This window comes from Neophocaena asiaeorientalis, unplaced genomic scaffold (assembly GCF_003031525.2).
Source record: "Neophocaena asiaeorientalis asiaeorientalis breed wild unplaced genomic scaffold, Neophocaena_asiaeorientalis_V1.1 scaffold14, whole genome shotgun sequence".
Lineage (NCBI taxonomy): Eukaryota > Metazoa > Chordata > Mammalia > Artiodactyla > Phocoenidae > Neophocaena > Neophocaena asiaeorientalis.
Window position 1 is genome coordinate 11,425,013 of NW_020175192.1, and position 14,357 is coordinate 11,439,369.

The following is a 14,357-nucleotide window of genomic DNA, read 5'->3' on the forward strand; positions in this document are numbered from 1 at the left end:
CGAAAAAAAAAAAAAAAAAAAAAAAAAAAAAAAAGATAGATACTAAAATGTTAACATTAGCTGTAGAGAAAGGAATTGTTAAAATTTTAATAAATTTTATAGCTTCTGTTTTTTGTGGGAGTTTTTTGCTTACTTTTATTTTTGGAATGGGGGGAAGGGAAAGGAGGGGATAACATAGGTGAATTTATTTGCCAATAAAAAAAAAGATGTTATTTCGAGGGGAAAGAGGGTGAAAAGAAATTTGGGCCCAATGCCATCCAATTAGGTAAACAAGTGGCTTATGCATCTTGGTAGTCTCAATAATAAAAACCAGATAAAATAAAAATCCAACGGAGTTATTTTTTTAGTATTGGAGAAATGACTGCAGAGTTAAGTGCGTAACCCGATTTAAAATATGCAACAATATCCCAGAAGATAATCTCCGCTGTACACTGAAGCTACGCTGTGGCCCACTGCTGTTGGAGTGGGTACCACAAACGTCCAACACAACAACAAAAAATGGCATTAATATCCTAGAGCTTTCGATAAAGGGAAGTCATCTCAGGACTTTGCTAAGAACAATATGCTTACTCTTTATCCCAACCCTATATGAAAAATGCCCTAATTTGTATGACTGCAAATTAACCCATTTGGGGTGGGGAGGGCAGTGACGTATTCATGGTACATTTTCCGAGGAATATGACTGCAATTTCATTTTGGACAATATAATGCTTATTAGTTTTGTGGAGAGATTTCGGAGAGCACTGGGATAAGGTGGAGGACCAAGGTCAAATTGCTGGATTTCTGTGCCTGGGTCTCCTGCTCCAAGCAGCACCCAAGCTTTCCTGGGCTGACTTCATTAGTGAATAAGGAAACACAACACTGTTTCGTGAAGTTCAGAATAAGCTCATACCAAAAGGATTTTTCTGTATAATCATGACCCATGATTTATAATAATAGTAATGAGAGCAATTTTCATGTTGATTAATTGTTAATTAAAAACGGGGGGGCTTTGGGAAGGCAGAGGAAGGGACAACTTAACGGTTAAAACTTCTCAAATGATCACCTGCCAAAATCAGGAACTCAACATATTCCAAAGCCCCACAGATGTTTTTGAGTCTTCGCTCCCCTCCCTACTGGCTTTTGTTTTTAAGATACAGAGTCAGCAGGCTGGGTGCACTGTGACCAAACGGCAACAGAGGCTAGCCCTGCAAAGGGCAAGACTCTTCCCTTTGATCATCCAAGAACATTCCTGATCAGGAAATTCTCACTTTTTGATTCAAGGTTTACCAGTAGTTGCACGAAGGGAAAGAGCTACAGAAGAAGCTGTTCCTCCACCCACTACAATCAGACACGCTTCATTCCCAAATGCATCTAAACCACAAAGTAACCTATGTAAAGCATGCAGGTTGGGAATATTTGGTCCTAGTCACCAAAGCTGATGCAGAAACGGTTCTCAATGCAAAGAATTCTACCCCCAGACATTATAGCTATAAGTGCTTAAATGTAGAGAGCAGATCATCACTGGTATTTTAATCTTTTCTTTGTAAAAATGTGTGATGTTACACAGATAATAACCGAAAAATAACTGATCTTCTACAAATGAAAAACAAATGCCAGATGTATACCATATAAGCCTCCAAATGAACGTAAGTCAATGTATATCTTCATATCTGTAAATTACTAACACTACAACATTAATCTCTCTCTCAAGTTTACTTATTAGTAAAATGAGAAAACCTACCAACACATGAGACACTGGAATTTAACAATTTTTCCCTGTAAACCTTTACAGCAATTCTACACTCCTCGATTCCTATTTAAAATACAGAGTCTTTCAACACATGTAATATCCAAATAAAACCTTTTCATACTGGGATCTGAGCATCCGCTTTAATCTTATCTCTGCAATTCTGTTAAGTGTCTGGTGCCCGTGATGTAATCCACCTCTCTACCCCCAACACACCACACTGTATCCACCAAACACATCAGCAGGCCTTTCTAAAAATATAGTTACAATATAAAGCCTAAAATAGTAGGCTAACAATGTTTCTTTGAGATGTTTGCCGTTTTCTGAAAACAAAGTAAGCCACAAAACCACTTTCAACAAAAATGTGTGTTTCTAATTATTAGTGGGAAGATTTATATTCCTAAAAAAAAAAAAAAAGGTGTGCCTGGAAGAAGTTCATTGCTGCAAGTCAGCAAGAATGTAAAGGCAAAATAATTTTGATAAGACAGAACCACTTTCCTCGCAATATAAATTCAGCATCTTGCCGTATAAATACTGGTATAATGAATGGTCACTTTAGAGTGAAGAGAAGGTGCATTCCGAAGCAGGGGCAAGGCCCCACATTTCTTCACATGGGCCTGCTATCTAACACAGAAACGATTACAAATGCCTTCTGTTAGTCAACCGGCAGAAGTCAGTGACTCTTAGCAGTTAAGATTTAGAAAAAATGAAGACGGTAGTTAATGCAGTATTCAAATCTTTGATTTACTTATAGGGTCTTCATTAGCAAATCACAGCACCCCAACGAATAGATCACACAAAAATATCCCTTTCTTCTCCTTTCCCCGTTCTTTTTTTCTGCATCCTGCTGGTGATGGGTGTTTCAAGCAGCAGCTGAAAGCCAAGGTTAAAGCTGAAGGTCACGGTGGGTATAATTCTGCCCAACCTGGTTCCTTTTTGCATCTTGGGGTTATGAAGCCACACTGTCCCAAGAAGTGTGTCCCACCTTACTTTGAACCTCTCTGGCACTCACAGTGGGTACTGCCTGGCACTTTAGACATTTGGGAGGGTGAGCAGGGAAGGAATTTTCTCCTTTCTCCCTTCCCTCCCTTAGCATGGCTAAAGCAGAGATTAATTTCCTAGCTCTGGTTTTCTGTATAACCCCTCCTCAAAACACAAAGACTCAGGATGGGCCTTAAAGAGTCCTTTTGTTTAGAGAGGGTCATTTCCTGCCGTTAGCTCACACCCAGAAATTCCCACCCATTTCTCCAGGAGGGGCACGGATTTTCTCAGTGAAAAACAAAAACAAAACAATCTCAGGCTTAAAGCCATTCCCCGCAAACAGCCTATCCCCCTCCACCCCGATGTATCTGGGCTGCCGCGGTAGCACAGCACAGGGGAGAGGAAAAGTGGGATGAAGCAGAAAAACCGGCAGAGGAGTTAAAGTTCTCTTAACGCGTAGCAGGTGTTGTCTGTCCACCCCTATGTTTTAGTTCGGGAAACGGACACTTAAATGACTTGTCCTACGTCCCTTAGGAAACAAAAAAAGGTGTAGTAATTTAAAAAAAGAGTACTGATGATTTGGTCAAGAACCGACTCATACAAGGATTTATATACCACTGGTTATAAGGGTATCAGACAGTGGATGATGGTAAAGTTTAAAAAGTTTGCTCAAGGTCAACTATTACGACATAAATGCCACAAATGAGGATAATCCAATGGCCTGCACTTTCATGAGGGCCTCAGTGAGCTCAATTAACAGGCAGTCTGATGACCAAAGCAAGGATGACTCAGATGTCTACATCCTGACAGTCACCTGTTGTGCTTTACAAAGTGAGGAAACACAGCCTCTGAGTCTGTGAGGCTGACTAGGGGGTATAATCTGCGGCTGTGAGGTGCCGGCCTAAGGATTCACAGGGCTCAGGTCAGCCGCTGCCTGGTAGCTACCACACAGGTGCTTACAGGCTGGATTCGGCTAGCTAAAGCCCGTCTTATCCTGAGCCGCGTGCCTTTTTTACTTTGTAGGCAGAGGAAGGAAAGCACATTGAGCTGGAGGCTAGACTAACTCAAAGGGCTGAGAGTGCTAAGTCTATCTCCAAATCAATTCCACCTGGGTTATTAACTCTTTGCAACCCAACAGCACATCTGCAGAACAGTAATCAAAGTCATCTTGCCCTACTTTTACTTGTCACTCCATGGGCGGCCCACATTTCACTCTTGCTTCTGTGGAAATACGTACTTGGTTTCCATTCTAACTGGACAAAGGATTCCTTTACGTATGAAAACCTGTTTTTCCCTCCCCAGCCCCCATCTCCATGGCATCAATCACTTACCATCCAAAATTTCTGGCTTAACAGCAGGCGGTAATTGTACTTTCTAAAGTACAGGGGGTTGGGGACCCAGAAATGATCATCTTGAAGGCAGCATTAAAATTTAATCTAAAAACTGCTGGAAAAGACTTAGGACCATGTGGTATATTGTACAGGCCTCAGAATTTGACAGGTTGGTTTGTATTCCAGTCATTTAACAAATAACAAACGTTGGGCAGTTCTAGGCATTGTTCTAGGCATTGGAGTTACAGCCCAAAACAAGACAGGAGTCACATTCTAGGAGTGCAAGACTTAAGTACCCAAGGTAAAGTCAGTAAGTAGAAAGTACTCTCTGGGAAATAAAATAAGAGGGATGGGACAGTGGTTGGGAATGTGGGGATACTTTGAACTTGGAGGTCAAAGGTCTCCCTGGGTGACATCTGAACTGACATCTGAATGAATGCCAAAGACGAGGCTGCCATAGGAACATCTGGGTGTACAGTTTCCCAGGCAGACAGAAGAGCACACGCAAAGGCCCTGAGGCAGGAACATATTTGGCAAGCTGGAGATACCTCAGTAAGACCCAAGCAGCTGAAGCATAATGAATGAAGCTGTGATTCTTGGTGGATGAGGTCAGGGAGACCAGCAGGGCCCAGATCACATGAACCTTGCACCTGGCTGGAGAGAGTTTAAGCTCCTACCGCTAGTTGCAAATAAAACCTCAGACAAATTACTTAATCCCTCAGAGCCTCAGTTTCCTTATCCCTCAACACGGGATGAGAATACTTCATTGGGTTAAAGCGCAGTGCTTAATGTAAAATGTGCTATATTTAAAACATATAACCAAAAAGGACCTACTGTATAAGGCAGGGAACTCTGCTCAATACTCTGTAATAACCTAAGTGGGAAAAGAATTTGAAAAAGAACTGATACGTGTATAGGGATAACTGAATCACTTTGCTGTACACCTGAAACTAACACAACATTGTTAATCAATTATACTCCAAAATAAGATAGAAATTAATAATATGCAATGCTTAAAACAGTAGACACTACTCAGTAGATGCTTAGTGAATTAATGTGCCAAAAATCCATACATGCTTTTACAAGTTTGATTATATTTGGACACGCACCTGATCTTCAATTCTCCAATTTTCTTACACATATGCAGTAAGACTGAAAAAAATTTTTGTAACAAAAATGGTCTCAGCACTAGCTCTAACCATTTTTTTTTTTTTTTTTTGCTCAATGCTGGGAAAATGCTTGGAGGTCTTGGTAAAGAAGGAAACAGGCTTAGAAGGGTAGAGAGGAGAGGAGGCAGAATCAGAACAGGGCGACTGGACTCCAGGACAGCTCATGTTCCTTCTAAGGATAAGCCAGTCCCTTTTATCCAATTATCCAACGTTTTCAGTCTCCTGTCACCCAGCATCCCAGGGCATGCACAGGACAGAAGCGCGCGTGCATGTGCGTGTGTGTGTGTCCCTTCCCTGCCCCAAAACACAACCTGCTGGCTTAGAGGGATACTGTTATTTAAAAACAGATGCCTCTTTGGAAACTCACACATTTTAAGTCCTGTAAATTACACACGCTGGGTAAAGTAATTACACTTTCATAGCACTTCCCCTCCCAGCACAAAGGAAATTCTGCTACTTCTATAAAAAGATAACACTTTCTGTGCTGTCCCTTCTCTCATGAGGCCAAAACTATCTATCCTATAGGTGGGCGTAAGAGAAAAGTTCACAAAACAGGATCCTGGGGATTCGAGGGAAAAAAAATATGTTTTATCTCTAGGATTTCTTAGAATAATGTTGGCCTTCTGCCAGCATATCTACCTGATGACATAAGAATTTAGGAAGCGCAGAGAAAGGAACATCATTTTAAAAAAAAAAAAACTCACGAGAAGTAAAGGCTAACTGAAAGTGGAAATTAGTCTCTAACTTCTTTTCATGGGTTGGTGAGATGTACCTCAATTCTGAGACTCCTGGGTTTCTCTGTACCTTTGCAAAATCCTAGGGGCTGACATGATTGAGCTAGGCTGCTTTGGCATTCCCTCTGCGTTTTAAATTTGTGTAACAATACTGTATTACAGCCTGGAATTTGGAACCGTCTTCCTGGTGTGATTGGCCTTTATTACTGCCATTTCTGGTTTTTTTTCTCCAGTATTCTACATAATGTGCATTATAATGGTTGCAGCAGGGTTAAAACCTATGAGAAATACAAACGCAATTAAATTCCTGGACCGTTTTTCTTTATTCACGAGTTGACACTTAGCTGTGAGCAGAAAAAGTAGCTAACTTTTAGGAAAGCACGAATGAATAAATTGAAAATATGACCCACGGAAGAGATGACTTTGGGCTCTAGCCAAAGGCTCATTCTAACTCCCCCCAGCCCCATAAAATGAAATAAAGAACAAAGCAACTCAGGCAAATTTTTTCTTATAAAAATACTCAAGCCTCTCCAGGCCTTCCATCTTTACCTCCCAAACCCATCTACAAATTTTATGTCCCTTCTAGGTACAGGGTTGGGAAAAGAAAAGGTTGTAAGAGCCTGAGAATTAACTGCAAATTTTAGAGGAAAACAATTTGCAAAGACTGTTGATGAAAGCAAAAATATATATATATATGAAATACACTATATATACCCAGTTTTTTAAGCTCCCCCGAATCGGGCTTTCAAATGGTTAAATGTCCTGAACACTATTATAACTAGACAGATATATGCAATACATTATGTTCCTGAATTAAAAGAGTGCTTTAAAAAAATTTGCTCCAATTTTTCCTGAGAATTTCCAGTTCTCCACACCCCCTTTTTTTTTTTTTTAAACACAGCTTCAAATTTTAAGTAAACTGTCCATCTTTTGTTGCCTACCCTCACAAGGTTTCCTAGGAGCAGGGGTCCCACGCCCTCTCTAATTTTCTGGGCACTCAGTTCATAGTATACAGCTTTTCGATTGCTAGCTATATAATCTTCAATTGTTCTGAAAGACCTCTCCTCTGCACTTCAAACCCAACCCTCTCGGTTGCCTCTTTCCCTTCCAGGTATTTTCTGCTTCTACAAATACAACCACCATTTAGCTAGTCATCCAAAAGAGAAACCCAAGAGGCTCCACAGATGCAACTCCTAGGCTTCTCTCCTGGTCATCTGACAGTTACTGCAGCCCCTGAACACCTCTCCCGCCCGGCTCAGTCACCACCGCCAGCCACTGCCTAATTTTGAGACCAGGACTCCTGCAGTGTTATAGCCTCCAAATCCAGTGCATCCCCTTTGCCACAGGAACATCTCAGAACGCCAAGACCCGCTGCACAGAAGCCCAGCTCCCATCACAGGAAGTCTTTCCTGGTCCCTGGCATGGAAGCAGAGCTCCTCTATCCTTCCCCCGCCAATGCCTCCCTCCCCTTCCCATGTCTCCCTCCCCCTCATATCCTGACTTCCCTTCCTCTCCCACTTGTTTTCCCTTTTAAGCCTCTATCTTCATTGAAGGTCAATCCCTTTGACTAGACAATCTTTCCCCTCCTGTCTCAACCCTTCTTCAACTGGAAAACCAATCTCAACTATCACCTCTTTTTTTAAAGCTTTCTTTGATGTATATAGCTCCGTCACCCTCTCCTTCTGTTGCTGACTGGTTCCCAACTCAAACTACCGCCTCACTTAATTCAACACAGTGCTTTACTGTACCTGTTCACACAGGGCCATCGCCACTAAACCTGGGCGCAACTTGGAGTAAGAGCTTCGTCCCAGATCTTGGGCCCCCCAGAATCTGAACGTGAAGGCCCCAGTCACTCAGCCTCTCAGTGCCTCAGTCACCTCCCCACATAATGAGGGTCCTCATCACCGCAATACCTACATCAGCTCATTGTGAGGATGAGTCACGTGGTACATATAAAGTGCTTGGCCAGTACTTGACACAGAATACTCAGAAGTTAACAATTCTTACCTGAGTGAACAGCTAAAAAGATGTCTGAAAATGTCCCAGGATCAAGTATTTCAGTATTTTCTCTTTCCGGCGCTCAGCAAAGACGACTAGGCAACAAACTAGGCAACTCTGTTCTGATAAGCTCCGCAGTCGAGCACTCCCCGCTCGCACTGAAGTAGTTTGCAATATCCTCCCCGTACACTTAAAGATAGGGACGTGGGTTCAAGGAATCATACCCAAGTCATCCCCCATGGACAGATAAGCTCATCCCCCATGACGCCCTCATATCAACATAGCATCAATTTAAAGACCTGGTCCCTGCCGGCCTCAAGCCCAGAGAGCCAGGCCGCCACTTTTGCCCCAGCTATTACTCAGGTTCATTCTCTTCATTCCTTCCTACATTTTTTCTTTGACCAAAGCAAGCACTGTTCAAGAGGAACATTTGCATTCCCTTTCCCCTACCCCCAAGGCAGACACTAAGGTGCCAAATGAAACTGAACACAAACATTCCAAAGTGGCCATCACACAGGGCAGCCTCGTTTGGGAATGCTGTTCTAGCACCATTGAACCAGAGCTTCCAGAAACCCCTGTCCGAAAGGTCAAAATGAATCCCGCAGCAGAAACCAAATTCTAATAGTGAAAACCCAACTGCACCTCGAAATGAACGGGCCCACATTGGCAGTGGCTGTCGGATGAACCAAGCACACTGGCCTGTGGGTGCAGATGGAGGCTGCAGGTGACAGGTGGGGGAGGTCATTTCCTAGAGGATCCGTCCATCCATAACCGGCTCTAAATCCCACATTAAGGAAGTGGCTGCTTTGTGACAGCTCACCTATTCAAGGTCATCACCACCATCCCCACCAGTAAGGATATTTCATATGCTTATAAAGAATTACATGTGCATACATGTGTAAGTGTGTGGTACTTACCTTGTGCTGGGGTACCAACTTTGGGTAGGTGCTGGGGATTGGAAACACTGTGATAAGACAGCATAGATCTTAAAGGAGAAAAAAAAAAAAAACCCAAAAATGAAATGTAATGATCCAGGAGTTAAACGGAGATAACATATGTATCTCCTGGAATTCTAAGGAAAAGCCTCTCTTTGGGATAGGGCATTCAGGTGATGAGATCTTGCAAAATGTAGGCTGAAACTTGACTTTTGCCTGGAAAGCAGTTCAAGCTAGACCAAGAGGGAAAGGGTGGTTGAAACAAATGGTGTGCAGAGTATGTACGGAGGTACCTTAGGAGGAAGCTTGAGTGTCATATTTGGACTTCACTGAGTGCTGAAGGAGCTAGGGTACCAGAGGACCCAGCAGTGTGTGTTAGAATGGATTGAGAAAGCACGTTAGAACAAGGAGAGCAGCTGAAGATCACTAGGAAGAGACAGGATAAGGGAATGAGATAAACATTATGAGGAAAGGTTGTGAGGATCAGACGCCTGATTCCCCAGGCCAGGCTTGGCAGCAAAACGAAATGTGACCAACCCAATGGTTTTGTGACACCTACAGATATTTCAAGGGCATTTATTGAAATCTAGGAGAAAAGACATAAAATTGCTTTTCTTCCTATGTTCATTATAGAAAATTTAGAAAACACAGAAAAGCACCAGAAAGTAAATAAAAATGATCTGTAATCCACCAGATAGTTTTTTTTTATTAATGTTTGGTTATTTTTTAAAATTGGCATCACATAATATAAAACTTATTTTTGCTCTTTTCACTTTATGTCATGAGAATTAACCCCTCAATTAAAATGTAGAAGCTGGAAGAGAAAGTCAGATTCTCTCCTGCAGCATTCAGAGGGAGTAATACCAACACCTTGACTCCAGATTTCTAGCCTCCAAAACTGAGAATAGATTTCTGTTGTTTTAAGCCACCAAAAAAAAATTTACACGCACGCATGCACACACGTACATTCTTTAAAAATGTGGCTTTTAATGGCTACCTAATATTCTCTTAGAGGAATTACACCATGATTTACTTAGCAATTTCGCTGTTAGGCACAGAGTCTCTGTGAATTTTCCCTATCATAAATAACTCTAAGCATCATCCCTTTAAATAAATCTTTGTGCATGCTTATTATTTCCTTAGGGTAAATTTCTAAAAATAAAAGCGCGGAATCAAAGGGCTTGAAATTTTCATATACAGTGCCAAGTCCTTCCGAAAGCTGCCGTGATTCGTATCCCCATCGCAGTGCACAAGAATTCCCACTTCACTGCCCCATCACAAACGTCAAAGGCTTCGGTCCTCAAATAAGAGCATCCAATCTATCTATCCAACAAACAAATACCGTTAGAAACAGATGACAAGTGAGCATAAGGGTTTATCAGGGAAGTTTTAAAACCACTACTGGAAAAATAACTCAGAAATGCATGCCATATTGGCAGTGGTCCTGCAGCAACATTTTACTATGAAGTCACCACATTTTCATCCAAGACACTGTCACCAAATCCTATTTATGATTGAAATATAAGTTTATTGCATTTGATTTGATTTGGAGTAACAGACTCCAAACTTGGTTAAACTGTACAAAACCATTTTGTATTTTCCCCAGGTCATAATGTAGATTAATCTTATTGCTCAATGAAAACCCGCTGTTGCCGCAAACTACCACAGTACCCCTTCTCTGTGACAATTACATAAGAAACAACTTCTTCACGACCCCAATATTTGGGCAAAATTACTAAGTACTTTAAAAGGCGGAATGCGAGGTAAAAGATTTGTATTAACTTCTGAAGACCTGACTCTGTGTGATTTCTGCCCAACATCTGACAAACATCTTTTTGATCAATAGTCCAACAAGGCCAGGTTTTTCTGTTTTAGTTTTAAGTACAAGAATGTTCAAAGCAATTTAAGGAGAAATTACTCTAAAACCAGTGCTTCAACATAATAAAACACCTTTCAGCAATGATTTGTAATCAGCCTGAAAAGTACCCAATGACACAGATAACATAAAAGTAAAAATAAGACCAGATTACTGTTTATCTGATTTCCATTTTGAAAATTCAGTGACCAAAAATATTTTCTATCTACTACTAGAATGTCTCAATATACGAAACTTAAACGATAAGACAAATAATTATGTCTGTTACTTATATATTTATTAACTTTAGTAAAGTCGGTCAAGTGAGAACTGCCAAGTGTTTTAAGAGAATACCATCTAGTCCAAAATTAGAGGCAAATTCTTGGAATTATTTTATTAATTGTAAAGTTATGTAAGAAAGTATCTACCGCCCTATACATACATATACAGAAGCCTTGTAAATCTCAGATCCCAGGGAGATTTTGACAACTGGTTTTTCGTTACAGGGACAACTTGCATAGGAACACATATGTATAGAATACTAGAAGTCAGAAAACCAGATGTATTCTTACAGTTGGCAAGCCAAATCTTAAAATTATTTTACCTCAAAGTTTTAAATACTACCCAGAGCAGAAGACTACTTCCTGCCCAAGTTCTCAAAAACTTCCAACCCTAAAAAGCTGCAAAAATTCTCCTAAGTCCTAGACTGTTCCTTCTATTCAATTGGAACCAAAGTAAGTGTTTCAAGCATCACTGTTTCAGAGTGGGCTTTAGAAGCTCTTGATCAGGGCTGAAATGTACTGGAAAATAAAAGGAACTCACTTTTTTTAAAAAGTAGAAAAAAAAACCTGGATTTTATAAAGTGATAAAGTCTAAATTACCCTGATTATCTATGAAACTATTTTCTCTTAATAATGAGTGGACTCACTCTTCCTCATCAGCTCAATGGCTATCAGAAACTACAACAGAACACATTTTTCCTCTCGTCATCACGTGTATATACGTTGTATATGTGTGTGTTCTGTTTACTGGAATCCTTGGCCACGGCTTTTAAATGTGTTTGAGAACAAATTGCTGATCCCTGGGTGGGCAGGGAAAGGGTCCAGGGCGGTGGTTTTATATATTGCTGTGCACATTAATGGGACGCACCAAATACCATATTTATTTTACTTGTGGCTTTCAGGGTTAGGAAAGAGAGGTTAGGAGTTTTTCAAAAACAAAACATAAACCCCAAGCAGGGAATTAGGGCAAAATTACCTAGATCATTCAGGCCAACTTACTTTCTTTTCCTGAATCTTTAACATTATAAAACTTCTCTCTTCATGGTGTATCTGTTTTGTCTGTTCCACCTCTTGTACAACTTGGGTTCTGAAATCTTTTAAACTGTCCCCTTATTTTTAAAATAACAAGTATGTTGCTAAAACTGATATTTTCTAGAGCCACAGGCCATTCCCACTGGTTAAGAGGCAGTGATTGTTACTGGGATCATCTGATTCTATCATACTAGTACCCAAGCCTCACACATTAAGACGCCCACGATCAGGGCAGACAACTTGCCAGTGCTGTCGGCAGTTAAGCTGTATGGGTCGAGCAGAAAAATGTGACTTTTCTCTACCTAATTCTGTCAAGTAGGTTATGGTTTGGGGTCACTCAAACAAAAAAAAAAATCTTTGGTTTAACCTGATTAACTTTCCAAGTTCTCAATCAGGTGAAGAGAGAAAGACAGTCTCTATTCTTACCCTTAGAAGTCAACAGATCGCCAATCTAAGAGACACAAAGGTTTCTGAAGACATTATTATCTTGGTATGTTAGCTGAATTAGTTAAACACAGCAACTCCTTAAAAAAGCAAACTTATTTTTAAAATTTTATCTCAGTGGTAGGGAAAACAAATAGCAAAGCAGCAGGTAAGTTTCAAGAAAAAAGCGAAACATGCAATTCAAGGCTCCATCTCTTTGAAAAAGAAGGAATGTCAGTAGTACTCCACTTGCAGTTAAAAAACAACTAGCATGTAAGCAACGCTTTCCAAAATAACAGTTTAATAAAGGCAATTTCCTCAGGTGAGAAGGCAAATTTCTGGCTCACAGCAATTCACCTGGGGTTCACGGCAATTCACCTGGGTTGCACTACCTTACAATCATGTTAAGAGTAAAATCTTGTGTTTGTTTTGCATGGGCTTAGGGCTCCCCTCCGTCTTCCCCATTTAAACAGTTCCTATCTTACAAGTGCACAAAGTGCTGAGGGCTTGTATGTTTTAGTTAAATCCTCCGCAACCTTTGGTTTCACTATCAGAATTTTAGTTTACACACAACACAGTATCTCCATAATAATCTCAACATCCTAATCGCTTTAGAATCAGTTTACCTTTCGGTCAACCTCATACATCAGCATGCAATACCTGTAAAAACGCTTTTACCGAGACTGCATACTTCCTTGCACCTAAACATAAAGTTCCTTTTAGAATGTTTAAAGTCGGTTTCGTGGGCTTCTTAAAAAGTAGGCGGAAAGTATTGTTTACTGGGCTCCAGATAATGTACCTGCAGGAACTGAGCCATTTAACAGGATATTACAAATATCCCAAGTACAAAATTCTGAAATGTTTGTTCAGGAGTTCCCCCCACGTTTATCGAATTTTGTTTCCACCAAAGGAACGCTCTGCAGCCGTTAACATATTTACGGTTGTTACGGACGCACCACATGAAATTGACGCTCAGACGTCAAAGTCCTACTAAAATAGCCTGGATCGTCACTTGGTGAATTGCAAAGTTTGAAACTCTTGTATTCAACTTCTGCTCCCCACAACCGCAAAGCCCCTAAACTTACAAAACCTAATCATCCAGGTTCGGGGTCTTTGACTCATCAGAGAAGAATGCGGCTGAAGAGTTATCTATTAATCCAAACTGCCTCAGCTGAGAGGATACTTCAAGAACTTTTCACATTGAAAGGGAGGGGGCAGGGAACCGAAGGTATCTTTTAACGAGAAACTTTACCCGATTTTCTTCCTTAAGCCACACAAACACACCCCACAACTTGCAGCCCCAGACGCAGAGCTAAGTGCTGACCCTCCCGGTCCCAATCATCTGAGGTCACCCAGGAGTCAGCTCTCGATTCCGCTTTTAAAATCCAGGGCAAACAAAGCTGAGCATTATACTTACAAAAGTCTCAGCAAAGTCCTCAAAGTTACGCAATTTTAGGCACGCAGACGCTCGCGGACCCACAAAAACACACTCTCCGATGATACAGCCTCCCGGGGCCACGGTTTGGGGCGGTGTCTCGGGGCCAGGACGATTCCCAAACCCTCGACCGCGGCGCTCCCTCCCCGGCGCAGCCCGGCGCCCCGGGACCCGCGCCCCGCCGGCCGGCCGCCCGCACTTTACAGAAAGCCAGCGGCCACCGTCCCAGGTCGTACCCGCCACCGCACCGAGCCACTCCGTACCTCTTCCTCCTGAAGGTTGGCCTCGTTCGGGGTGTTCTCCTTCTCGGCTTTGCTGCCGTTGTTCATCTTCCCGGTCCTCCCTCGCCGGGCAGGGCTGGGGCGCGGGGCTGGGCGAGGGCGCGCTCGCCCACTTTTCCCTTCCCCGGGCGCTGCGGGGGCTGGAGCCGGGGCAGCGGCGGCGCGGCTCGGCT

General features: G+C 41.8%; 1 protein-coding gene across 4 annotated transcripts in view; it reads right to left on the minus strand.

The window, feature by feature from the left end:
- The window catches only part of RBPMS (RNA binding protein, mRNA processing factor), a 188,246-nt gene extending 173,895 nt beyond the window's left edge, over positions 1 to 14,351 (minus strand). For all 4 annotated transcript variants that reach the window (XR_003005927.1, XM_024765169.1, XM_024765167.1 and 1 more), the window contains exon 1: positions 14,167 to 14,351. Coding sequence is in view for 3 of the 4 variants with exons in the window: in XM_024765169.1 (XP_024620937.1) it covers positions 14,167 to 14,232 (66 nt within the window). In the remaining variant the exon portion in view is untranslated. The remainder of the gene's footprint in view (positions 1 to 14,166) is intronic.
- Between the last annotated feature and the right edge of the window lie 6 nt (positions 14,352 to 14,357).